The sequence below is a fragment of the Halichoerus grypus genome, chromosome 7 (genome assembly GCF_964656455.1).
Source record: "Halichoerus grypus chromosome 7, mHalGry1.hap1.1, whole genome shotgun sequence".
NCBI classification, from domain to species: domain Eukaryota; kingdom Metazoa; phylum Chordata; class Mammalia; order Carnivora; family Phocidae; genus Halichoerus; species Halichoerus grypus.
This window is the reverse complement of record NC_135718.1, coordinates 103478990-103506380: the sequence shown is the minus strand read 5'-3', so window position 1 is coordinate 103506380 and position 27391 is coordinate 103478990. Positions and strand designations below refer to the sequence as shown.

The 27391-nt window shown below is 39.6% G+C and overlaps 1 protein-coding gene across 3 annotated transcripts; it reads right to left on the bottom strand.

Moving 5' to 3' along the window:
* Positions 1 to 891: 891 nt before the first annotated feature.
* On the bottom strand, positions 892 to 27342 carry DARS2 (aspartyl-tRNA synthetase 2, mitochondrial). Of its 3 annotated transcripts, XM_078077976.1 has the most exons (18): positions 27235 to 27331; positions 26637 to 26802; positions 25914 to 26013; positions 24031 to 24097; positions 23157 to 23258; positions 22474 to 22569; positions 20741 to 20864; positions 19996 to 20042; positions 19139 to 19245; positions 18111 to 18180; positions 16529 to 16708; positions 15368 to 15475; positions 13371 to 13433; positions 7720 to 7872; positions 5095 to 5313; positions 4765 to 4875; positions 3101 to 3176; positions 892 to 2309 (listed from the first exon to the last, which is right to left on the bottom strand). In XM_078077976.1, exons 2-18 carry the CDS (start codon positions 26758 to 26760, stop codon positions 2095 to 2097), a joined length of 1962 nt encoding a protein of 653 aa, XP_077934102.1. In that variant the 5' UTR covers positions 26761 to 26802; positions 27235 to 27331; the 3' UTR covers positions 892 to 2094. The 3 variants fall into 3 exon arrangements, with proteins under 3 accessions (XP_077934102.1, XP_035933447.1, XP_077934104.1); XM_036077554.2 differs by having other exon boundaries at positions 26637 to 27342; XM_078077978.1 differs by lacking the exon at positions 27235 to 27331 and having other exon boundaries at positions 23157 to 23254; positions 26637 to 26771.
* Positions 27343 to 27391: the final 49 nt, after the last annotated feature.

Below are 27391 nucleotides of genomic sequence, written 5' to 3'. Positions count from 1 at the left end.
AATAATAACTATTGATGTTATAGCTGGCACTTGCTTACCTTTGTTTTTAAAACTTGCAACACAGGATAAATCTAAATTCCCTAGGAAAGTGGGGAGATAGGATTTGAAATAAACTTAGCATCCGGTTTACAATCAGATTGTGCATTTCAAAATCCTGGCTGTGTTGTTTTCAACTTTATCATTAAGTAGTTCCTTAATTTTTGAGAAAAGACTTAATTTAAAATTTCATCTCACTTCAATAGGATAAGGGATCTAAAACAAGTGACATTTCCCTGGATTTCAGAATAAGCATTTTGTTTTTTTTCCGCAAGAGGCAAGACTGAAGCCGAGTGAGGCCCAAAATGACTAGGTCTTTGAGATAACAATACAGGATTGTCTGACTTCTAAGGACTGGGGGTCTTTAGTATTTGTAGCCTAGAAAATATTCTCAGGATTTTAGGTGTCTTCTGGAACTCTCATTTCCAGGATAAAAGACAACATTCTGGTTGGAATTAGGCTTTACATAGTCAATAGTGAATTACATTTATCCCACGGGGAATAAATGGACGTAAACTGCATTTCCCCACCTATTAAAGGGAAGTTCTAGAAATTCTCTCCACTGAGAAAGGGCAGGCAGACTTGGATACCCATTCTCACCAGGAGAGCCCTGCCAGCAAGAATTTTCTTGTTCCAGAGTACACCCACAGATGGGGAGATTGGGTTCAAGGACATACTTTAGAGAGAAGCTCCACCTAACGGTAAACCACTTTTCTGCAGCAGTGAAGAACGTTCATACTCATCTTGGTCTACTGAGTATCACAGATTAGAACTGGAAGGGAAGCAGATTTTATTTTCAAACAGAAACAACCATAGGATTGCATTGCTTAGACCACCAAGAAAAATAGGCAGGGATTGAGGACTGATACTTGGTACTTTATTACACATCAAAAGAATGTAAAGGCAAAAGTGAAGATAAAGTAGAAAAGAACACTTTCATTAATCAAGGCCTTGTTCCCGTTTCATAATTATTAACTAATTATAAGCTTTTATTTATGTCACAGAATGTATAAGAAAATTACAATAGCTTTGGTGTTCACTTTTCTATATTTGAGGTTGGCCTAAGATCAATATTTTCAATTATTTACAAATGAGTGTATTCAGGGATTAATAATAATAATTATTATTATTTTATTATTTCTTTAAAGATTTTATTTTTAAGTAATCTCTAGACCCAATGTGGGGTTCGAACTTACAACCCTAAGATCAAGAGTTGTATGCTCTACCCACTGAGCCGGCGAAGCACCCCAATAATTATTTTTAAAAATAGAAATAATAGAATACTGATTAATTACTGTTTTTCTTATACTATAGATATCAATTTTATTTAATCTTAGACTATAAGATACATAGGTATACCTATATCTGTTTACAGATAAATAATACCATTATCTTACATTTGTGTAATGCTTTATAGTTTTTTAAAGCATTTTCACTCACTATTCCTTCCACATATATCATTTCCTCTGGTTCTGGGCAAGCAGTGTTCCCATTTCATATAAGCAGGAAAGGAGGCTTATGTAACTTGCTCAAGGTGAAACACTAAGATTTTGTGACTTTGATTTTGGTGATTTTTTTTTTTTTTCATTATATCATGATGCTTCTCGTTGTATTATACTGATAGTTGAGATGTCACTATTTAGCTTAATTTACAGGACTCTCTTGATGATGCTGGTTCAACTAACCCCCCATCAACTGACTAGTCTAAAGGGGCAAGCATTTCCCCACATTTCACATGGTCTGATTACCTCTGTCTCAAGTGAACGATCTACTATCCAGGTATGAAAAACACGATGAGAAAACATTAAGCTATTATATTACTCAGACAAAGGGCCATTTTCACACCTCTCCAGGTAACAGAAACTGCCAAAAAAATCCCAAACAAAAAATCCTAGTAATGCCTGTTATCAAGTCAAAATTGGATACCTTCTGTTTCTTTGTTGTGGTGAAGAATGTTGTCTGGATTCCTTCCACCTAAACACCTGCTTATTAGACCTGTGGCAGAACTCCGCATCTGATTTCAGCCTTGGGGAAGCAAAGCAGACAAAACTCAAAAGCTCAACTTTCTGGATGGTATGGCTGATTCAACGAGCTCTTTTCTGCTTCTGAGTCTGCTGGCCAGGAGACCTGGATATGATAGGGCTTCAGTTCCTCAGGAGGGAGAGAATCTGGGGCACTGCTCATGAGGTCGTGCCCCCTGAAGGATTTGGGGAAGGCTATGACATCTCTGATGCTTGGTGCTCCAGTGACAAGGCATATCAGTCTGTCTAACCCTGGAAATAAAGTACAAAGGTTAACAGATGAGAATGTAATCTAAGGCTGGGAGTGACTAAGGTTTTCCACAAAGGTTGTAGAGAACTTTTAAGTAAGAATCTTTAACAAGTTGCAGCCAAGCAGAGTTCCCTGCCTTTTTTAGGGAACTTCTGTTTGTTTGAAAGGTTCTTTTCTGTCTTATTCTAGAAAAATGCTGAGGATGAATATTCACATGCTCAAATTAAGTCACAGCAATTAATGAGTCCTTAGCAAGGGTTTTCTAAAGGCTGACAAAAATCAGGTGCTGTGCAGGGCACTCCCAAGAACACAGATGGACGTCCTTGCTGTCGAGGGCCTACAATCTAGGTGAGCTTCCGAGAATTTCTCACACTCCTCCTTGCTTGATAAAACAAGCAAGGTGAGCAACCATGGCGGAAGGGCACCGGCATATTCCTACTCTCACACAAGCTGAATACTATGGAGCAGTGTCTCTCAGATACCTATGAATGTGTCTGTGAGCCCCCAGGGACTTGAGCAATACTGACTTAAGACTGAAGTTTTATTCTATTAAGAAATCTTTCAAATGCAAATTATCAGTCAAGTTTTACCTTTAACTGGTAAAGTACATTTTAAACATATATCAACGAAATGAAAATACAAACTTAAATTCTTACAGAATTCTTGGGCTCGCACCCTATCCTTTTTACCCCCACCCGCTCCTCCTCTGCCCCTGCCTGGAAACTGAGCCCAAATCTGAGACATACGGACAGTTATGGAATGAAATTTAGCTTGTCAAAGGATAGTTGTTTACCTAAGGCAATGCCTCCATGAGGGGGCGCCCCAAAACCTAAAGCCTGGAGCAGATGGGACAGCAATTTCACATCCTCCTGAAATTCAGAACAGAATTCAATTTGAATACACACTGAGGGTCCACAGTAAGCTTAGGTGATAAAGGAAAAAAACAGGTGAGTTAAAAAAATACCTTAAGAAGTTTACAGTTTAGCAAAAAAGTAGAACTAGTCACAGATATTAAAACATGCAGAGAAAGTCCTGGCACTCAGTAAATGCAGCCAGTATTATACTGGGAATGGGAAGAGGGTAACGCCAATCAAGAACATGAAGATGTGGCCTCAGAAAGGTGGGATGAAGAGCAGGGAACTGTCCTATCACAGGGCCAAGGGAAGAGAACATTATTAAGAGAGGAACAGTGTCAAACGCTGCTGGTAGGTAGGACAGCTTAGGGGCCAAGAACAGGCCACTGGATCTGGTGGCTGTGCAAGTTAACTTATGTGGGGCAATGTGTGTAGAAATGTTGAAAGTGTATCTGACAGTGGTTCTCTCACCAGGCTACAGATCCAAAACAAGTGGGGAGCTTTTAAGGAAGGAATGCTAAAGCCTCACACAGAGCCTTTTATTTAATTGATCTGGTGTGGAGTAGTGGGGTGATTTTTTTTGTTTTTAACACTTTCCACTTGATTCTGTTCCAATGTGCAGCAGGGCTGAGAACCACTGGGGGAAGGGAAGAAGCAGAAGCAATGAATTCTCACTGACTCATTTAAGAAGCTTAACAATGAAAGGAAGGAAGAAACTCGGCTGGGAAACTGATGACTGGATGCCTTGAGTTGGGAGGAGAAACATTAAGGGAGGTCACAATGTCCTCAAGGCTAACGGGGAGTCTAGGGTTTTGAGTTCTCCAATCCTGTCTTCAAATAAAATTCTTCCATCCTACTTCACCCCTGTTAGTTAATCCCACAAAATGATCTCTTGGGATCAGACTCTTAGACATTTGCTTTCCTGAAATCTATCCTGGCCTTCTATGGAATCATCAAGAAACTGCAGGTTTTTAGGCCTGCATCTGTAGAGACTCTCCTTTTTAAAATCCTGATTATGCCACTTTCTATCACTAAAATACCTCCCTGCCCGTATTAAATGATACAAAATTCTTTCAAGCCAGGCTCTTTCTCTAGCATTATCAACATTTCCATGCATTTCTGACCGCATCATTTTTTTGTGCAGTGTGGTGGTTCAGAGCTTAGGAGCTTGGGCTCAAAGTGCCACCCTGCCTGGATTCCAACAGTGGCTCAGTTTACTTCCGTGCTGTGTAACTCTGGGCAGATTAATTAATCTGCATCAGTCATTCATCTTTAAAATGGGCAGAACAGGGGTATTTATCTCAAAAAGTAATTGTGAGGATTAAATGTGTCTGTGCATATAAAGTACTTAGTGCCTGGCACATATGATCAGTACTAATGAACGGCTCTTATTACTTTTCAAAGTCTTACACTAAAGGTAGAGAGACAAGCCAACACTATTCTGTATCTAGTGAATCCTCCATTCATACCAATTAAAAAAAAAAAAAACAACCCCACATACATTCTGGAAGGCAGCTATGCTTACCACTATATCATCAATGCTGGCTAAAACAACAAATATTCTGGTTAAAAAAAAACACAACAGGTTAGAAGATGATGTTACCTTCAGTAATGTTGCCAGAATGTAACGCTGGAGCTCTGCATCATGAATTCGGATAGAACCACCGCCTATCTCACTGCCATTTAAAACCAAGTCATAGTGTTGGCTACGGACCTAGAAGATTCCCAGAACCTTTATGTTAGAGAAAATTTCTAGTTTTCTGTTCTTCTACAGGTTGAAGACAGCGAAGTTACTTAGAGACAACGTATTCACTATGGGCTCAAACCCGACCATCTCTTCTGAGGCTTCTAGAACTGGGTCAGACTGTGAAATCGAAACATCTTTGCCTGTGTTTCCACATTTCCCTTTTATTTGGAAGTACAGATACGGTACCTTCTTGGGTTCAGTGTATAGGAGCTGGAGGTCACTGGGGTGGGGAGCAGTGAATGGGTGGTGGGCTGACTCCAGCTCTCCGGGATTTTCCTCCTTGGGAAGGAAGAGTGGGAAATCCACAACCCAAAGGAAAGAGAACAGAGCTGGGTCACGGAGCACCAATCCTCTTGCTTCTAGAAGGTCGGCACATTCCAGTCGTAATTTTCCCAGCACAGAGCACTGCAAAGAGAAGATACAAATGTTGACTTAACCGCTGTGACAGAGTAGGCAGCAAATGACACAAGCTGGACTCTACAGCCAGGCCATCCTCTGAGAAGGGATTAGACAATTAATAGATGAGACACTCTGAGCCTCTCAGGAGACAGCTGAGGATGATCGGATTGAAACATGGTTGAGAAGGACGGTCACGCTCGGCAGGCAGATCGGGTGAGGATTTGATGACATGGTGAAGGGCACAGACACCCGAGCCTGACTGACCTGGGTGTATCTCAGTTTGGCTACTGACTCACTTCTCTGCACCTTTTCCTAGGGGACAATGGAGATCAACCGATCTACTCCAAAAAGCTGTTGTGAACATCAAGTGAGACTCGGCATGTGAGGTGCCATATCCATGGCGGCTATTCTGTGAATATTTTCCTGACTGCTCCTGCAGGGTGTGGTGAGGCTTTGAGCAGTGCCTGGCCCACAGCTGATGGCCCATAAAAGTTGGCTATGATTAGAGGGGCAGTACGGGTAAGAGGTCTGTTTGAGAGTTTGAGTTTTGAAACCAGACTTCATAGATTAGAACCCTGGCTCCCCTACTGCCTAGCTGTGTGTGAGCAAATTTCTCATCTCCATGCCTCAGTTCTCCTTTTTTGAAAAATATTTTTTTTATTTATTTGAGAAAGAGAGCAGAGAGCACAAGTGGGGAGCGGGGGAAAGGGGCAGAGGAAGGGGGAGAAGCAGGCTTCCCGCTGAGCAGGGTGTCCAATGTGGGGCTCGATCCCAGCACCCCGAGATCATGACTTGAGCCGAAGGCAGACGCTTAATTGACTGAGCCACCCAGGCGCCCCCATGCCTCCGTTTTCTTATCTTAAAATGGTAACTTCTCTCCGATAAGGTTGTCATGAGGGTTAAACGAGTTAATATACACAAAGTACACAGAACAGTGCTGAGCAAACAGAAGCGCTCACTAAGTGCTAACTATGATATGCAGAGCTTCCCTGAGAAAGGAAACCATGCCTGGAAACATGCATAGGGTGTCACTTTATGGCCTATTCTAGCTTACGTTAAATATGCACCCAGGGTACTTGCACTGTGACATATTCAGAATCTAATGCTATTCCTCCTAGTCTGATTTCTAGTTGTTTCAAGGAGTCCCAGTAGGAATTGGAACAGTACCTTCCTGAGAGTGGAATGACCAAATGAGTTTGCAACAGGATACTTATATAATACAAAATCCCAAGTTCTTTTGTAAGAAACTCATTGACAGTAAAATTTGTAATTAACTGGTGCATTCCCCAGCAAATTTATCAGGGCTGTTCATGGCTGGTATTAAAAAATAATGTCGATAAATGAATTCATTATAAACATGACTGTGGTATCAAAACAAATTTGTAATTAAATAGCTTTCTTCACTCCACTATTGCAGGGGAAGGGAAAGACAGTGGGTTACATTTATTTATTTATTCAAAAGAAGTCTTTTAAAATTTATATAAAATTTATATATTTACTTATTTAAAGTAATCGCTACACCCAACGTAGGGCTCGAACTCATGACCCCAAGATCAAGAGTTGCATCCTATTTCGACTGAGCCAGCCAGGTGCCGGGTAGTGGGTTACATTTAGCACTGAAACTGACCTCTGAAGCTTTTCCTCTGGAACAAACAATGATATGTACAGAACAAATACAAATTAAAAGAATGGACTTGATAAAGTACTAATCAGATACCACTGCTATAAAGAAATCATATTATACTTTAGTGCAAGAATGAATTTATATCACACTTGACCTTTCCAATATATTTTCAATATTCATGTTTGACTTATATTCCATACTTCTGTACATTTTACAATGATCTTTATGGCTAAGTCCACTCCACAGATCACCAGGCATGGTGGAGCTCATCACCTCCCAGCTGCTGCTCCTGAGGAGGAAGGGTCTTGCCTTGACCAAGGAGGGCCAGAGATGTCTGCCAGCCCAGTAGCCTTCCAACAGTCTGATCTCTCCCTCCACAGTTTTAGGAATGCATTATCTACAAAAGTTTGGGATTACCAAAATATCCTGATCTGCAAAACCTGGAAAATGAAAATATTTTTTCACAGCCCTACAAGGAATACCAATGGCCCTTTACCTGAGTGACTTTCCTAATCAGAGCCAGATCTAATCTGTGTGAACAATGCCAATCCTCACAATTATCACTGTGTGAGCAGTGCCGATGGAGGCTGGGAGCTGATGAAGAAAACTCTAGTTCTGATACAGTGCATTGTTTGTAAGTGCTGAAAGGTATTTATTAATAGAAAACTCATGTAGAGCAGCCCCAACATTTTATGAAATTAAGTCAGTTTTAAATATGTACTATGTATGTAGAAGAGAGGCACCATGCAGCATCAACAGCACAGATGTTCACAGGTAGTGTTTCTTACTGCTTTCTCGTGCTCCCCGGCAGCTAGCAGGACCATATCATCCTCTTGGATTTCCATGAGTCTGATTAGTCCTGATCTTTGTTCCTCCAGTATGGACTGAGCAACTGGAGTATTCCAGTTTCTATTGGCTTTCGGGAATACAGGTAAGACTTCCTGTGATAAAGAAAAAGACTTTAGTCACATTTTCTTAAAAAGTGGGGGTGATTTATTTTTCTTGTCGTAGAAAGATTTCTTGTTCCCAATAGAACACGGGATGATCTTCATTCCCTCCCTCGACCCCTTCAAAATGATACTAGAGGAATTACAAAAGTAATCTCACTATAATCAAAAACAAAAGGGAATAAAAGGTGGGAGACACCAGCAAAGAGGTTTCTGCAAATTTGTGGCAGGCTGCAAATGAATGGAATAGAACGATTATAGCAGCAAGATGCAGGAAGTTCTGGCCTGGAGAAAAATGTAGTCTCACCACAGAAGGAACTGATTTTACCCTGCAGAAGCCTAGAGGGTAGGCTCAGGACTCTTAAGAAGCTTTGGTTTCACAGGGTAATGGCCAATGGCTCTGCTGCTCCCCCTAAACTGAACCTACCCATTCACAAAGCCCCTGCAAGCACCCTGTGTTCCCAACCAGCTTTAAAAAATGTTTTTTTTCTTTAACTAAGCTCTACACCCAGTGTGGGGGTTTAACTCAGGACCCCTGAGATCAAGAGAGATCAAGAGAGATCAAGAGTCGCATGCTCTCCCATTCTGTGGGTTGCCTCTTTGTTTTGTTGACTGTTTCCTTTGCTGTGCAGAAGCTTTTTATCTTGATGAAGTCCCAAAAGTTCATTTTTGCTTTTGTTTCACTAGCTTTTGGAGATGTATCTTGAAAGAAGTTGCTGTGGGCGATGTCAAAGAGGTTACTGCCTATGTTCTCCTCTGGGATTTTGATGGATTCCTGTCTCACATTGAGATAAAGGGCTGGTATCCAAGATCTATAAAGAACTTCTCAAACTCAACACCCAAAAAACAAATAATCAAGTCAAAAAGTGGGCAGAAGATATGAAAAGACACTTCTCTGAAGAAGACATACAAATGGCTAACAGACACATGAAAAAATGTTCATCATCATTAGCCATCAGGGAAATCCAAATCAAAACCACATTGAGATACCACCTTACACCACTTAGAATGGCAAAAATGGACGGGGAAAGAAACAACAAATGTTGGAGAGGTTGTGGAGAAAGGGGAGCCCTCTTACACTGTTGGTGGGAATGCAAGTTGGTACAGCCACTTTGGGAAACAGTGTGGAGATTCCTCAAAAATTTAAAAATAGAGCTACCCTATGACCCAGCAATTGCACTACTGGGTATTTACCCCAAAGACACAGATGTAGTGAAAAGAAGGGCCATATGCACCCCAATGTTCATAGCAGCAATGTCCACAATAGCCAAACTGTAGACAGAGCCAAGATGCCCCTCAACAGATGAACGGATAAAGAAGATGTGGTTCATATATACAATGGAATATTACTCAGCCATCAGAAAGGATGAATACCCAACTTTTACATCAACATGGATGGGACTGGCGGAGATTATGCTAAGTGAAATAAGTCAAGCAGAGAAAGTCAATTATCGTATGGTTTCACTTATTTGTGGAACATAAGGAATAGCACGGAGGACATTAGGAGAAGGAAGGGAAAAATGGCGGGGGGGAATTGGAGGGAGAGATGAACCATGAGAGACTACAGACTCTGAGAAACAAACAGGGTTTTAGAGGGGAGTGGGGGAGGGAGGATTGGTTAGCCCGGTGATGGGTATTAAGGAGCGCATATACCGCATGGAGCACTGGGTGTTATATGAAAACAATGGATTGTGGACCACCACATCAAAAACCAATGATGTATTGTATGGTGACTAACATAACATAATAAAATTAAAAAAAAAAAAAGAGTCACATGCTCTACCAAGTGAACCAGCCAGGCTCCACCCCCAGTCAGCTTTTTAGATGCTTCGTTCTGGGAGGTGGGTGGAGGACAGGTGAAACAGGTGATGGGGATGAAGAGTACCAGGCATTGTAAGGAAGTGCTGACTCACTAAATTGTAAATCTGAAACTAATATTAAATTGTATGTTAACTAACTGGAATTTAAATAAAAACTTAAAAAAAAGCCTCATTCTAAATATATACAATCAACAGTCACCATTCATCAAAGAAATTCTGCAGTATTTAAAAAAAAAAAAAAAAAAGAAAAAAGGCCCGAGACGAAAGACGTAGTTTAGGGACCAAAGGAGGACTGAATCCTCAAAGGCCCTCAAAAATATATTTTATCAATAAAATGAGAATAAAATATGATGGAAAAAACCAAGAAACAGCTATTGGGACATAAACATGACTGCTAAAAAGAATTCAACAGAAGAGTTGAAGAAATCTCTTAGAAAGAATAAAAAGGACGCAGAAGGGGTGCCGGGGTGGCTCAGTTAGTTGGGTGACTGCCTTCGGCTCAGGTCATGATCCTAGGGTCCTGGGATCGAGTCCTGCATCGGACTCCCTGCTCGGTGGAGAGCCTGCTTCTCCCTGTCCCTCTGCCTACTTGTGCTCTCTATCTCTGTTAAATGAATAAATAAAAAATCTTAAAAAAAAAAAAAAAAAGGACGAAGAAAATGGTGGGAAAGGACATGGGGAAAAAAAGAGACAAGTTAAGTTACAATAGGAGGTCCAAATAGGACTAAAAGAAATTCCAAAAAAAGAGACTAGAGAAAATGATGAAGTAAAAACAATTAGTAATAGAACAACTTTCCACAGATGAAAGACATGAGCCATCATATTGAAAGGGCCCTTCTAGTGTACAACACACGAATGTAAAACAACCCAAAGGTACATAAATTGAAATTTTGGAACATCAAGAATCAGGAGGCTGAATGCTTCCAAAGGAAAACAATCAGGTTTGCTGTAAAGGAATAAATTTGTATCAGCATCAGGCTTCTCAGCAGTAACAGCAGGTACCACGGAAAAAAACAATGCCTTCAACAAGCTAAGGCTGTGCTGTCTAATATAGTAGCTACCACTCACACGTACCTATTTAAATTAACTGAAGTGAAACAAAAGTAAAAATTCAGCTCCTCAGGTATACTAGCCACATTTCAAGCATTGGATGGCTACACTGGCTAGTGGTTACCATATTGGACGATGCAGATGCAAAACATTCCCACCATCACAGGAAGTTCTCTTGGACAGCACTGTTCTTTCTCTATTTTCCTTCCTTCCTTCCTTCCTTCCCTTCCTCCCTCCCTTTTCTTTCTTTCCTTTCTTTCTTTTCTCTCTCTTTCCTTTCTTTCCTTCCTTCCTCTCTCTCTCTTCCTTCCTTTCTTTAAAGAATATTTATTTATTTTAGAGAGAGAGTGAGAGCTTGCGCAAGAGGGCAAGTGGCGGGAGGGGCAGAGGGAGAGAATCTTCAGGCTGACTCCCCATAAGTGGGAAGTCTGATGTGGGGCTCGATTCCATGACCCATGAGATCATGACCTGAGCCGAAACCAAGAGTCGGAGGCTCAACCAAATGAGCCATCCAGGTGCCCCAGACAGCACTGTTCTAAAGGGATAGGAATGCCAATTCCAAATTTTATACTAAGCTAAATTAGTAATCAAGTGTGAGGTTTTGAACATAAAGACATTTTTAGACAAAGCAAGTGTATCTCTTGCACGCTTTCTTAGGAAGTTACCTGAGGATATACTCCAACACAAATAAGACAGAGGAAGATCTGGGATCCAGGAAGAGTGGTTTCAACTCAGAAGAGGAATGGAGAAAAGGTCCAGAAAGATAGCTGTGCAGGAGGGATAGAGTAACTAAGTGAGGCCTGTGTGTGGGAGCTTCATCTATCGTGCAGGAAGTTAAGAGATAAAATTTAAAATGGATAAGTAAAAACAAACACAAACAAACAAAAACACTAGTATGTAGATATATTTCTAAGAACGAAGACGTTCTGGCTGCTGTGGGACTGGAGTGATGTGAGCTGGAACACACACTTGTTGCTTCTCATTAGTAATCCTTTACTATTTGTGTTTTTAACCCTGCGCATGTAGCATATTGCTAAAAATTCATATACATATTAAAAAAAAAGCCAAGTTAAAATATATTAATAAATTGAAAAAACAGAAGTAGTGCCCATTTCTTCTATAAAAATCCAGTTAATGAGAAAGGGTAAAAAAAAAAAAGAGGAAAAGAGATGAGGAAAAGAAGAACATGTAGTAAGAGTTCCATCAACTGAAGGCTATTGAAGTTATTAACCTTTGGGCTTATTTCCTGGTCCTGTCGATCCTAGATGCAGACTTCAAACACTAGCAACATGAAAGTAAAGAAACAAAATTGGGAGATCTAGAGTTGCCACTTTTAAATTTTATCAAAGGCATAAAACAAACCTAAAACATTATCTGCTATTACCATCATTTCATAAAAGAACATACATTTTTACAACAAAGAACAAGGAGAAGTAAAGGATAATTCTTTAAATTCATTTAGCTTTATGAAAAGCTTTTTATATTGCTCTGACTTTTCTCATTTTGCCTTGACCCATTTGGAAACCATTATCCTAATCTTTCTTTCTTTCTTGTTGAAAAATCCCTTTGAGCCTGAGGTATGAGGCTTGGCTTGTGGTGGCAGCAGAGGTGGTCCATTTTCAGTCCACAAATACTGTGTTTTTACCTGGTTATGATCAGTGTTTATAGAATTCTGTATTTGCCTTTTCTTACGAATCATTACAACATGAACATGTCCCCCATACTATAAACTCTTTGGAGACAAAGTTTTAAAAAGGAACTTTAATATTAATTCCTTTGATTATACCTTAATTTATTTAATCATTCCCATTTAATTTCATCTTATCCCTGTTGTAAAGGATACTATAATAAGCATACTCTCCTCACATTTAGAATGTTTTCTACAAAGTATGTCACGGAAAATTAATGACTCAGAGGGCATGATTATTTTTAAAGTTACTGATTCCGAGAAGGCTGAGGCCATTTCCAGGTCCAGTGACAAGATAAGAAGTCCTGTTTCCCACTCCTGCTCCTTTGTAGTTCAGTTCCTCCATTCACCAAGCCAACAACACAACTGTGTCTGTCAAAGGTGGATTCAGAATTTTAAAAAGGGTATGGGAAGAACAATGAATACAGGCTTTCTTTCAAAACTTGGGCACATGGGGCTCTAATCTAATCCTAACTGGATTAAAACTCCACATTTATTTTATTTATTTTTTAAAGATTTTTATTTATTTGAGAGAGAGAGCAAGAGAGTGAGAGAGCCACAAGTGGGTGGAGGAACAAAGGGAGAAGCAGACTTCCCACTGAGCAGGGAGCCCGACATGGGGCTTGATCATGATATGAGCCGAAGGCAGATGCTTAACCATTTAACCAACTGAGCCACCCAGGCATCTCTCCACATTTATTTTAAAAACTATGGTTGAACTTCCACATTCTGATTAATGGTGAATTCAACTGTCTAAGTCAAAGTCCTAGAGTCATGCCCTGGGATTAGATGAACTTTAAAAAGAAGAAAAGTAGAAAAATGGTCTGAAATAACAAGACCTCAAAACTAGTGATTGTATAAAGAGCTCGAACACTTACTAAAAATATGGAATCCCTAAAAGGGAAAAAAAAAACCTATTGTAATTAACTCCTTACCTGATTAAAATGGTCAGCTGCAAATTTTCTAATGGATTCAATGTCCTTCCTTTTTAAGTATTTCTGAAAAGAAAAGTAAACTCAGCTTCATAAACATGTCTATGGTATCAAATAGGATACAAATACATTTTGTGTCCTTCCATCACAAGAGGATTCAATGTAAAATTTAATTTCTGCTTCCAAATGACAACACTTTAGAGCTTGTCACAGGGCTTATTACCCTCCCCCCTCAATTACACAAGTCTCATTGGAAACGGCTATGAATGTATTCCACAGAAGAGCCTGCATATGGAATACATGGGGTACATGTTCAAATCTTTACAACTGAACTGTGTAAGAAAAAATAACTTTCAGATCAGAAAGAGGACTCAGAATTTGCTTATTTCAGGTTGCTTAAAATTCTTTGTATCTTACTCTTTCTAAATTATCTCAATGCCTTTGTAAGTGAGACATGAGGACTATCATCATAACTAATATTCTCGGGGCACTAGACTAGGTATGGGAGATACAAAAAGGTGGAGACACGGTTCACAATCCTGCACTTCTTATAATCTGCTCGGGGAAGACTGGACATACTCAAATTGAGGCAAACAATAATACCAAGCAGTATATGTGACACTGAGCTTACCTGCACGCATTCATTATGTCTGGACTAGAGTACGGACACAAATTACTTTCCACTAAACATGTGAAGTGAATAAAAAGTAATGAGAATGAATTCTTATTCCCATTTTGAATACACTAATATGCTCAAATGAGTCGTCTTTCAAAATAGTAATTTTGTTCAAAGTCCTTCTGGAACTCTTCTCAAATTCTGTTCTAAGCAGGTGTGGTAACTATGGAAAACAGATGTGTTTCATCATCTCAGAGTCAGGGGTTGCCTAGCCCGGCCATTCTTTCTCCTACCCTAACGTCCCCTCCCTTTTGCTTTTCACAGCTCCACCTCCTGGCCCTCCCACTGCTATTAATGCAATTGAATGCAACTGAGACCAGGGATCTCTGAAGACCCAGAACCAACATGCAAGGGCGATGCTGGAGCTGATATGGGCTGGGAGCCTTTGGATAAACTGAGGCTGGAGGACATATGAACACTATTTCATGCTCATCACTGGTGGGAATGATCCCAAATGAAGTAGAGGAGTACTTTACAGAATTTTTTTTTTTTTTTTTTAAAGATTTTATTTATTTATTTGAGACAGAATGAGAGAGAGAGCGAGCACCTGAGAGGGGGGAGGGTCAGAGGGAGAAGCAGGCTCCCTGCCGAGCAGGGGGCCCGATGTGGGACTCGATCCAGGGACTCCAGGATCATGACCTGAGCTGAAGGCAGTCGCTTAACCAACTGAGCCACCCAGGCGCCCTACAGAATTTTTTAAAAGACAAAAACTCTAGATCTTGAGTGTAAATTCACACTCACAGGGTTTTATTCTCTACTTATAGTTTCAGGGACACTGTTTTAAAAATATATATTCTCTTTCTTTCTTTCTTTCTTTTTTTTTTTTTAGAAAGAGGGGAGGGGTAGAAGGAGAGAGAGAGAGAATCTCAAGCAGGCTCCATGCTCAGTGCAGAGCCTGATGTGGGGCTCAATCTCAGGACCCTAAGATCATGACCTGACCCGAAATCAGGAGTTGGAACTTAACTGACTGAGCCACCCAGGCGCCCCTAAAAATATATATTCTTTTTTTTTTTTTTAAAGATTTTATTTATTTGCGAGAGAGAGAATGAGAGACAGAGAGCATGAGAGGGAGGAGGGTCAGAGGGAGAAGCAGACTCCCTGCTGAGCAGGGAGCCCGATGTGGGACTCCATCCCAGGACTCCAGGATCATGACCTGAGCCGAAGGCAGTCGCTTAACCAACTGAGCCACCCAGGCGCCCTGAAAATATATATTCTTAAAAAAAAGATTTGTTCTTCTTGAAGTTTAAATGTGCCAGTGTTGAACACTGAACATATTTACTTCCCAAATATACACCCTAGAGAAACAGAACTGCGAGTCACTTACTGCTCCTTCAGAGATACATATGGCTTTGACGGCTCCTTGGGGTTTACTAAGTGCATCTTGAAGAAATCCAACCTCTGTGTTTCTGAACATATCACTAATATCTACGATCTATAAAACAGCAACAAAAAAAGGTAACTAAATGTGAAGTAATTTTTATCTCAAAAAATTTTACAAACAAGAATTCTAAAGAAGCAAGTAGATCTTACTAAGTTAATGTTTACAGAGCGCCATCAGTTTTTACTGGGTTGAGCACTACGACAGGGGTTAATCTACTAATGTATTATTCATCATTAATTCATTTAATCAGTACAACAAGAGTATGAGATATGCACTCTCATTATCCCCATGTAATACAGGAAGAAACCAAGCACAGAGAAGAAAGTAACTCGGCCAAGATAACACAGAGCCAGAACCTAACCTAAGAAGTCTGACTTAAGCACCACTATTCTAGATTACAAAAGAAGAAATAAGGAGTGGTTAAGTTGGCAGCTGTAAGTAGGCAGTTAGAACATTTTGTATATTTTTTCATCCCAAGAATCGAGCACTGCCTATTTATAGATGAAGTGGAACTTCGATTTCTAAGGAATTTGCACTGAGAACTGAGATTAGAGAAATGCCACCAGCATTATAGACATGAAGGGCCACTGCTTTCTAAGAGCAAATAACGAGAGGCTTGCTAATGGAAACTGCTTTATATAAATTCTACTCTTACCCCTAGTTAAAATATGTACAGATCTTACTAGTTTGAATAAACATTTCCATATGTTTGAGCTCTTTATAGGCTAGGGAAAAAGAATAACTCTTAATCATTTGCCTTCCAAGTGCCATTTTAGCTTAAGAAAAATTGAAGAGGAAAGAATAGGGTTTTTTTTCCCCTTTCAAGTGGTCATTCATGTCCATATAATTAATAAGTTGTCAGTAATAAAAACCTTATGGCAAGAACCTTACTCTTGGAAACGGTCTAGGAGCATAGGAGATAGGACAAAAGTACTGTAGTGCTAACATGCTTTTATTCTCTCTTGCTATAGCTTGATAACAAGCTAAAGTAACAACAAAAAAATATGATCTAACAATGTGTGTAACTGGTTGTAAATTTCAAAGTGGTTTAAAAAACTGCAGGACTATGGTGGGACAGAGTCCTGGAAAAGTGAAGAGAAGTACCTTCATCCCAAAGCGAGTGTCAGGTTTATCCGTTCCATAGCTGGCCAATGCCTCAACAAAAGTCATAGAAGGAAAAGGAACCACTAGAGGATCTTTGTCATTGGGCCAGGAATACTGGAGCAGGCCCTCAATTAGGCTCCGGATTCCGGTCTGGTCTACAAAAGACATCTCTATGTCAATCTGAAACCAAAATAACATATGGAAACTAACTTGAACAGCCACAATATTAATATGTACGTATTTATACATTCCTCTGGTTTCAAGTTACCATAGGATTCTGCACATAAATACTTAATACATGGGTGTGGGTTGGGAGGATAAATGTTACTGTACATCTGTTTTGTGTTAGGCATTATTCTAAGGCTTTACATATATCAACTTGTTTAGTTCCCATCACTCTCCTCATGGCTTAAGGCTCAGAGAGGCTTTGTAACTTGCCTGTGTACATGCACTTAATAAGTAGTGAAACTACACTTGATCCCAGGTTTGTCCAACTCCAAAGCTTATGATTTTTGTGCTTCACCACTTTGATTAACACGCTATCACATAAAAACCAAATCATGACAGCTTTGATGAGTCTAAAGATTAGACAGATTAAATACCAACATACAGAATTCTTGGTTCTTTTTTTTTTTTTTTAAGATTTTATTTATTTGACAGAGAGAGACACAGCGAGAGAAGGAACACAAGCAGGGGGAGTGGGAGAAGGAGAAGCAGGCTCCCCGCCGAGCAGGAGCCCGATGTGGGGCTCGATCCCAGGACCCTGGGATCATGACCTGAGCCGAAGGCAGACGCTTAACAGCTGAGCCACCCAGGAGCCCCAGAATTCTTGGTTCTTAATGTACAAGAGATTTGTTTTAAAGAACTTTATCCTAGCAACGACCATTAAAACACTGCAGGAATCTTTGGCATTTCTTAGTTGATGACCATACGTGTTATAAAAAGGACACATGAAATGGATCAAAAATTAAATAGTGTCTCAACTGCAGGTTAGTTTAATTAAATATCTGATGGATAAAATGTAATGAGAAGTAAAGCACTGGCATACACTAGAGCTCTTGCAGGTTTGGTTCCAGACTGCTGCAATAAAGCATAATCACAATAAAGTGAGTCAAATTAATTTTTTGGTTTTGCAGTGCCTATAAAAGTTATGTTTATCCTATACTGTAGTCTATTAAGTGTGCAGTAACATTGTCAAAAAATGTATGTACCTTTATTAAAAAATACTTTATTGCTAGAAAATACTAACATCATCTGAGCTTTCAGTGAATCACAATCACTGATCACAGATCACCAAAACAAATATAATCATGAAAAAGTTTGAAATATTGTGAGAATTACCAAAACATGACATAGAGACACAAAGGGAGCAAATGCTGTTGGAAAAATGGTGCTGATCCACTTGCTCTGAAGGGTTGCCACAAACCTTCAATCAGTAAACAATGCAATGTCTGCGAAGCACAATAAAGCGAAGTACAACAAAACAAGGTCTGCCTATATATAAAATTACTGCCTGGTCTGGAACCACTTGACTGGCACAAGGATGACTGAGTAAGAGACAAAAGTGAATATAACTTAGTACCTGAGTAAACTCAGGCTGTCGGTCTGGTCTTGAACCTTCATCTCGGTAACATCGGGCAACCTGAAAATATCTACAATTGAAAAATAGTATGAATTGAGTCATGATTCTAGGAAGATACACTCACTTTTCCCCAAAAGTTCATGGTAGTGCAGTCTACGAAATAAATTAATAATGGTACCTAAAGGACATAAGAAATTTTAAAATTCTTTATGATGCTCTAATCTAATCAGATATACAGTAGACCCATAAGAAACTAATATTCTATACATTGTTTTAAAAATATACAATGGCACCTTTCAATATTCATATATTAGATTGGCATGCAAGGCACTAATGCTTCTTTATAAATACTCTTTTGCTCTGGCCAAATCAAAATACTTATTGATCCATGACTACACTTGAGCTTTTTTGTGCTATGCCATTTCCATTCTCATCTTCATCTGCTGAGAGGCAGCACTGTCCCAAAAGGCCTTGCTCACAAAGTTTTTTTAATAATATTTCCCCAAACAATACCTAGTTTGCAACCCTCAACAAACTTATTTTTGGGTTCTATCATAGTTGGCAGTTGGTTTATTTATTTATTACCCTATTCTGTTTTACTACATTCATTAACTCCTGGAGAGCAAAACCTTTTCTTTCTTGCTTGCTTGCTTTCTTTCTCTCTCTCTTTTTAGGTAGGCTCCATGCCCACCTTGGAGCCCAACTTAGGGCTTGAACTTACAACCCCGAGATCAAGAGTCAGACACTTAACCAACTGAGTCACCCAGGCGCTCCTAAGACCTTTCCTTTTTTGTTTTTAATTCCCTGCACATCTACTAGCATAGAGCTTTGCACATGGCGGCCACCCAATACATCTTTACTAAATAATGACTACAAATGTTTAGGGTTTTTAACAAGTGTTTTCCAAATGCTCATACATTTTCTAACTTCTTTTAAGAGATCAGATAATTTTGTGTTTCCTTTTTTCCTCCCCACCTTCCTCCCCTTTCTTTTTCTGACAACTTACTACTAACATACAGAAGGCTCACCTGTCTAAACCACCAACCATCAGAAGCTGTTTAAACTGTTGAGGACTCTGAGGGAGACAATAAAACTTTCCAGGTTCCCTGGATGGTATTACAAACTCTTTTGCACCCTTTAATGAGAGGAGAGCAGAAATATTGTTAAAAAAACCTGAACCTAAGACCTGGTGGAAGTTGATACTTCAGCTCATCAATGAAGTTAACTAAAGAGCAAATGACAGAGATCATCTCTTGCTCATCTTTTAGTCCCCCAAAAGGCTTGCACACAGTAGGCTTCTAACAATGTTTGTACATGGTAAGTAATAAATGCGTGCTTGTTGAAATGAATTCCCAATTCTGTTATGAGCTGAAAGAATTCTGTGCAATTCCTATCTAATAATTGCTAACTGCTTTTTTAAACTATGTTTTTATAAGTCCATGGACTGTATAAATATCAATGTTTAGAAATGTCAATTCTTATTGATCAAGGAGTTTATTTTCTTTTAAGTTTTTTTTATTTATTTAAGTAATCTCTATACCCCATTTGGGGCTTGAACTCACAAGTCTGAGATCAAGAGTCACATGCTCTCCTGACTGAGCCAGCCAGGCACCCCACAAGGGGTTTATTTTTAAGGAAAGAATTCATTATTGATTTGCATTTATAAACCTCAAGGGAAAGAAAACTCATGTAGAATAAAAGTGTTCTGACTCAAAATACTGACGCATATAATTTTCTCAACTCTTAACAAAACCTAGTTAATGTGATCATTGTGAAATAGTAAAATACATGAAAAAAATACAGCCACATGAATATAAAAACAAAGTGGTCCTATTTCAGAACTAATAGGACATTATTAGTAGGCTGATTTAAGGGATATACATACCCCAGGAGTCCTCTTAAACAATGTTGGAGTTTCTATATCCACAAATCCTAAAAAGAGAGAAGCATCAGAAATTACTAGATAGGAATTTGTCAAGTATGTTGTCTAGGGTACAGTTCAACAAATCAAATCTGAGGCTACATTTTAATTAGGAATTTTGACTGAAAGAAGTTACCAAGCCTACTGAATACTGATTTCCACACATCCAAGACAGAAGCTGAGGATTTTCATAAAACCCTATTTGGCTCATAAAGTGACACTTTTGTCATGAAATAATTCCAACTGTTTGATGGATTCTTGTTTACTGAACTGTTTTCGTTTTCTAAATGTTCTGCTAGGATAGCAAAAATAACTCAAACATAGTAGAAAAACCTCCAGGACTGATTGAAGAGTCTAGTTTAATTCATAGGACATTTCTGAGCTCCTAACAAATTAGTATAAGCGTGATAAAAAATTAAGAAAACTCATAAATAACAACCAAAGAGCTTTTCTACCTTCAATGCAATATCTTTAAAAGACTGTATTTGGGACCTAGTAGAACTAAATTATGTTCTAAGTTACCAAATTATGCTCTAGGACAAAACAGTGGAAATCACCTTTTTTCAAAAACTGCTTTACACATTAAGTGAATTCCAGACCTCTGGCAACTTCTGACCCAATGATGCTAAAGAGAGATACAATAAAATGCTGAATAAAACAAAAAGAAGATGCTAAAAAGCTCTAAAGAACATTTAGGCATGTCCTTTACCGTGTAGATTACAGAGATACTCCCGCATTTTCATGACCATCTGGGACCTCAGTCGCAGGTTATACTGCATTTGGAAACTACGCAAGTCTAAGTAGCGATACTGCAAACGAAGAGCCTCTGTTTTCTAAACAAATTGAAAGATTTTAATGTTTAAATATTCTTTGAATATTAAAGAGATATTAACTTTAATACAGAGCGTGGATTTTCAAAAACTTCAGTTCTATCTTTAGTTTCCACCATTTGCGAATACAACACCATCCTTAATTCCTATAGCCTCTAAGTTTGTTACTAGCATAGATTTTATGTTTTTTTTAACTCTTCTTTATTATTAACATCGCCCTTCACTGACTGAAATTTGCCTACCCTCACTAAACATTTATCCATTTATTTAAGCCCATAGTTGAGTCTTGAAAAATACATTTAAAGACTTCAAAGATCATTTAAAAATATACACCAGAGTAGGGGTGCCTGGGTAGCTCAGTAGGTTAAGCATCTGCCTTTGGCTCTGGTCATGATCCCGCAGTCCTGGGATTGAGCCCTGTGTCGGGATCCCTACTGAGCTTCTCTTCTCTCTCTGCCATTCCCCCTGCTCGTTCTCTCAAATAAATAAATAAATAAAATCTTAAAAAAAAAAAATACACAAGAGTAAAAATAGCTATGACATTATCACCTAAGTGGGAGTACAGGTGTGAGAAATGCAAGGAAACTCCCCCACTGTTGTACTAGTAAAATCGGTAAGAAGGTTTGCTTATTTTCAAAGCTGTACATCTCTGCAGCTCTCTGTGCTGACAACTTTTTTTTTAAAGATTTTATTTATTTATTTGACAGAGAGAGACCAGCGAGAGAGGGAACACAAGCAGGGGGAGTGGGAGAGGGAGAAGCAAGCTTCTCGCCGAGGAGGGAGCCTGATGCGAGGCTTGATCCCAGGACCCTGGGATAGTGACCTGAGCCGAAGGCAGACGCTTAACGACTGAGCCACCCAGGCGCCCCTGTGCTGACAACTTTTTAACCAGAAGTAGAACTGTCATTTCTTTCTGAAAGCTTAGCTGGGGGAAAACTGTGTATTTCCTTTTCTCTCCCCCCACAAAAAGGTCAACCAGATAATTATATTGCTTTTTCTAATTAAAAGATTAAGTATTGAGAATTTAAATGTAACACTAAGTGGCCATACAGTTAATTTAAAAACCGTTCTATAGATCAGTTTACAAATTAGATGTATATACATCTTCAACTGTAGATAATTGTTTCAAAGCTGCAGATTATCAGGGTACACTCACCCAGAGCTATTTAGATTCGACAACCCCTCAAACTTGGGCAAAGTACATCCTAAAATACAGTAATCAGATTTATATGCTTGGGAAGTCAAGCAAACATTTTATCACTGTTAGAGCCTAAAAGTTAATAGATGCAGGATCTCCTATGCCGTCTGGCTATTTCCAAGCTAGACACAAATTTCCTTTCAAAATGTAAAACAGCAACAAAAAAACCTGAAAACACCACCTCAAGTCTTAAAGGTAGACCCATGTTTTGAGCTGTCTGAAAAAGCAGCCTAGGTGTTTAGGAACTGCAATGGCTTACTTCAGAACAGCACAGAACAGAACACTTCACGATAGGTCCACAAAAAAATGCTTAATTTTGTAGAAGTTAGTTTTTCTTTAAAAAACTCTGAAAACACTTTACCGGTTACCAACATTTTCTAGATACTCTATTTTATTAATAACAGAGGATGGCACCTTCACAAAGTCCTTAATTTCAAAGGGCAGCTTCTTGCAGGAATTCAGAAGTTCAGCTGTTTTAACTTTGATTTCGATCTCACCTGTTGGCATTTTCTTAAAGAGAGAGAAGAAAAGACCTATTTTTTAAAAAAAATCACTCATCAGGACCTGTACACAGTGATCATTTGTAAAATGCATGCATTTATTTACATATGTAAAATGTGAGGGTGCGTATGGCGTGTAGTCTAAAGCATCAATGTCTGTGCGTGATTTTGACATTCTTTTTTTTTTTTTTTTTTAGAGAGACACAGTGAGAGAGGGAACACAAGCAGGGGGAGTGGGAGAGAGAGAAGCAGGCTTCCCGCGGAACAGGGAGCCCGATGCGGGGCTCAATCCCAGGACCCGGGGATCATGACCTGAGCCGAAGGCAGACGCTTAACAACTGAGCCACCCAGGCACCCCTGATTTTGACATTCTTACACATATCTGTGGTCGATGTGCTCACTGACAGATGTCTTAACATGCCTGTGCACATTGGTGTGTGTTTGTAGTGAAGATTTTGGAATCTGTAGGTTCATTTGTGGAACCTGCAGAAATCTTAGTGCCTGATGTCTAATAGGTGCTCAGTGTCTGTTGCCTAAATGTGTAGACTGCACACGTATACAGGTAAAATTTACATAGACCGCTTCTTAACTACTAACTGGATTCTCTTGTCCTGGAGGTCGGGAAATTACTGTCCCAGACACTTGCACCACAGATTCCACAGGGGCTTCACATAGAATCTTCTTCACAGAAGCAGCTGACTACAGAATGAGAGAGAAAAACAGTTCCGACAAACAAATGAATGTAGAGGAATATGTAGTTACCGCAGTCTATGGTTTAGAAAAATATTAACACTCACAGCTTAATTGCCATAAATACTGGGGCTGCCCTTAATGACTTTCTTAAAGAATTTGGTAAATTGCATCGCCATTTTGACTCCACATAATATAGCAGGTAAACCTATTAGTTAAGGGTTTTAGAATTTTTTCCTTAAAGGAAAATAAGGGGAAAATGATTGATGGAAACAATTCCTACATACTTTTAAGGCAACTGTCTCCAGAGTTAGTCTTAGGGGCAGTTACATCCAATAGAAATAATGGAGTCCAACTGAAAGGAATTCTCCTGGGTTAGCTATGCTCGTCTCTGGATCCTGATCCCTGAAAGATAATTCATTGCTCTTTACTTACTTCAAAGACTAAGAACTGAGTAAATCATACATTTCTTAGGTATAAAGCATTTGTAAACATTACCATAAGAGAAACCAATATTGCTCAACAAGCATGATGAGAGCTATTTTACCTAATTTTAATGCTAATTTTTTTTTGAGCAGGTGGTACCCTTCACATGGCTCAAAATTCAAAGGGTATAAATAGATATACAGTAAAAAGTTGCCTTTCCCAGAGTTTGCCAATGTTACCAGATATGTATGTATTATTCCAGGAACATTTCATCACACACACACACATACTTATCCAACATACTAAGCATAGCATCAAAGAGACTTTCAGATAACAGTAGGAAACCTTCTATTACCTCCTCCTGGGGAATGACAACTTGAACAAGCCCATGGAAATCTCTCAGGACCAGGAAGATGTTTTGCCTGATCAATGAAGAAAATGAACATGTTAGGCCAAAATCTCTGAGCCCAAAATTTTAAGGAGGCAAAACAAATTAAAGAAACAAACAAAAATCCATGCAATTTCCCATGTTCTTTTTATAATAATTATGTGTTTTCATTATGTGCTACATTCATGCAATTTTCTATGTAGCTTATTAACGGAAAAAAAAACCCAGACTTTGCATTTGTTATTTTCTTAATCATCTATTTTTAAAATTTTCTAAAAAAGATTTTATCTATTTATTTGAGAGAGAGCACAAGCAGGGGGAGCAGCAGAGGGAGAAGGAGAAGCAGGATCCCTGCTGAGCAGGGAGCCCAACATGGGGCTTATGCCAGGACTCCAGGATCATGACCTGAGCTGAAGGCAGCCACTCAACCGACTGAGCCACCCAGGTGCTCCTGGTTTTTAAAAAATTTTTAAGTAAACTCCATGCCACAAGCAGGGCTCGAACTCACAACCCTGAGATTCAGAGTTACACACACTGCCCACTGAGCCAACCAGGCACCCCAGGCTTTTCATTTTCAATTTCAATTTTTACTGGTTATATATTCAGCTTACTAAAGTTATCCAGATGGCTTGTCAGTAAAAGGCAAACTTTTAATTTTCATTGGCTTAAGTCTTTATATGAAAATTTTATTAAATTTGGAAACTTTTCATGTATTAAAATCCACAAATATTTTAGGATATGAGAAATATCCAATTGGTCATTTTTGAAATATAGCAATATAAACTTTTTTAAAAAAGATTTTATTTATTTACTTGAGAGAGAGCAAGCGAGAGAGAGTACGAGTTGGGGAGAGTGGCAGAGGGAGAGGGAGAAGCAGGTTCCCCGCTGAGCAGGGAGCCCAATTCGGGGCTCGATCCCAGGACCCCAGGGACCATGACCTGACCTGAAGGCAGACACTTAACCGACTGAGCCACCCAGGTGTCTCTATAAACTCTTTTCTTAAAACATAAAACTATAATTTCCTAGAAGTGGTCCAACTACTAATACTCCTATAAACCATCAAAAAGGTCCCCCAAATCCGAACATTTTAGCGTTCAACCTGCATTTCTCATACTATCCTTAGTACTAGGAAGAGGTACAGAAAACCTCTTCAGATTTTGAGTTCAGAAATCACCAAATTTATGGGTCAAATATCCACCCATATGGAACATATTCTTCAGGAAGGCCACACAATCTATGTATTTTGGAGCTCTTCACTGTTAATTAATGTACTATTCAGGTATGTGCTGGAATATGGAGATGAACAACAAAATGGGCTTTAATCTTAAGGAATCACTGTTCGTGTTTTTAGGCTTTTTCTCTACCTAAATTTAGAATAAAATAAGCTTTTTCATGCTACTGAAGCTTACCAGCTGGCCCACTCCCAATTACTGGTCCTAGGAACTCTTCAACTCGAGTAAGCTAAGGGACATTTCAGTCCACTGGTGGAACACACTGTTATCACACCCTTCAACAGATGCCACTCCAGTGGCTCTGTTTGGGTCTTTCAAAACAAATCTGAAAACTCAATGAATTCTGATAATCCTGCAGGAGTTGAAAAGCTTTTGTTGTTCTGAGTGATTGAAAATTAATAAAAGTTTGGAACTGAGGGAAAACAACCTCCAGGCATTCTTTTTTGCGGGGGGGGGGGTGGGAGGGGCAGAAAGAGTATCTTAAGCAGGCGGATCCCATCTTGGTGCTCTATCTCACGGCCTTGAGATCATGACCTGAGCGGAAATCAAGAGCTGAAAGCGTAACGGACCCAGCCACCCAGTCACCCCTAACCACCAGGTATTCGTAAGCCAGTTTACCTTCGGTATTGAATCCATCCACACAAAGTGACTTCTTGGCCTAAGTGAGAAGAACGCAACTCTCCACACGTGTTGGTCCGAGCAACAAAACTACTGAATTCTTTAAAGGAAAGCAAGATTAAAAACATATGATTTGCAAATTGCTTGAAAATAAAGACGCTCAAATTATATCATCTTAAGTATTTCATGTCAATGAATGAAATTCATAAAGTTGAAGTATGTAATTTGATTCAGTCACTATTTAATTGACCTGCAAATGTGTCAAAAGCCAAGTGAATTAACAGTCTTACTGTAAGTTTTTGCCCTGTGTTAGGAAATCTAAACTTTGATCACGTAGCATTTGCATTGAGACCTAAAATTACCCTATTTTTAATAGTGCACATTCCTTTCCAAAATGAAATGAGGTTTTGGAATAACGGGTTTGATGGTATGAATCTAGAGTGAAACCAGTCACTTGCACGCTAGAAAACACTACACAAAACATTCTCAAATGTGAAAGAATTTTTTAGGCTTATTAATAGCATCAGCTAAAAGCAGAATTCACGCGGTTACTTTTAAAACTCCAGACAAAAATCTACATTATAAGAAATGGAGAGTGAATGATCTGCCTCTACACATAAGGCTATCCAGTTCAGACTACAGGAAAATGGAATAAGAGCACTCTGACTGCAGAGACCAGGAGGAAGTACTGTTTAAGAGGACAGAACCCTTCACTGCTTTCACCTGGAGTTCTCCTCTGTGAACCGAGCACCAGCGTTCTGGAGAGAGAACCCCGGATCAGGTGGGCGATCCTTCCGGTGGGTGTGGAAAAACCCCTGCATAGCCGACTTAACCAACAGGAGAACATGTTGGAGCCGCAGGATGGCGAGAGACGCTCACGAATCCCAGGCTGCCGGTGTTGGATGATGATCAAAAGTCACTTTTGGAAATATACACAAATCCCTTAAAATGCTAGTTGTTCTCGCTCTCTTCTCCAATATTTAAGCCCTTCTCCGCTGAACATTCAAGTACACGTGTCTAGAAACTAGATAAATCTACAAGTTCTTTGGGGCCCTCGGGAAGCGGGTAGGGGAAAGAGCCTTTTCCCACCTCCAATGCATCAGTTTCCACTTCTAACCAACCGAACTGCGGCCCCAGAAGAGCCGAGAGAACCTTCCACACAGCAGGGCAGAGTGGGACTCCTCCGCGACCATACAGAGGCGGAAGGGGTTGACCACCAACTGCCCGCCCTTCCCTTCCTTCCACGCTTCTCCGAAGGTTCCCGCAGGCCGAACTTGGAAAACAAGAAGGAACTCAGCCCCAGGTTTTAAATCTCTCCAACCTGGCGGCCGGCCTCCGGTCTTCAGAAAGAGGAAGGCCAGCAAACCCGAAACCTTCTCAGGTCCAGAACCCACAGCCGAATCACCTCTGAGAGCCAAGCGCTCCTCATTCGGCTCCGAGAGCACTCAAGTTACGGTGGAGGCATTCAACCAATCAGA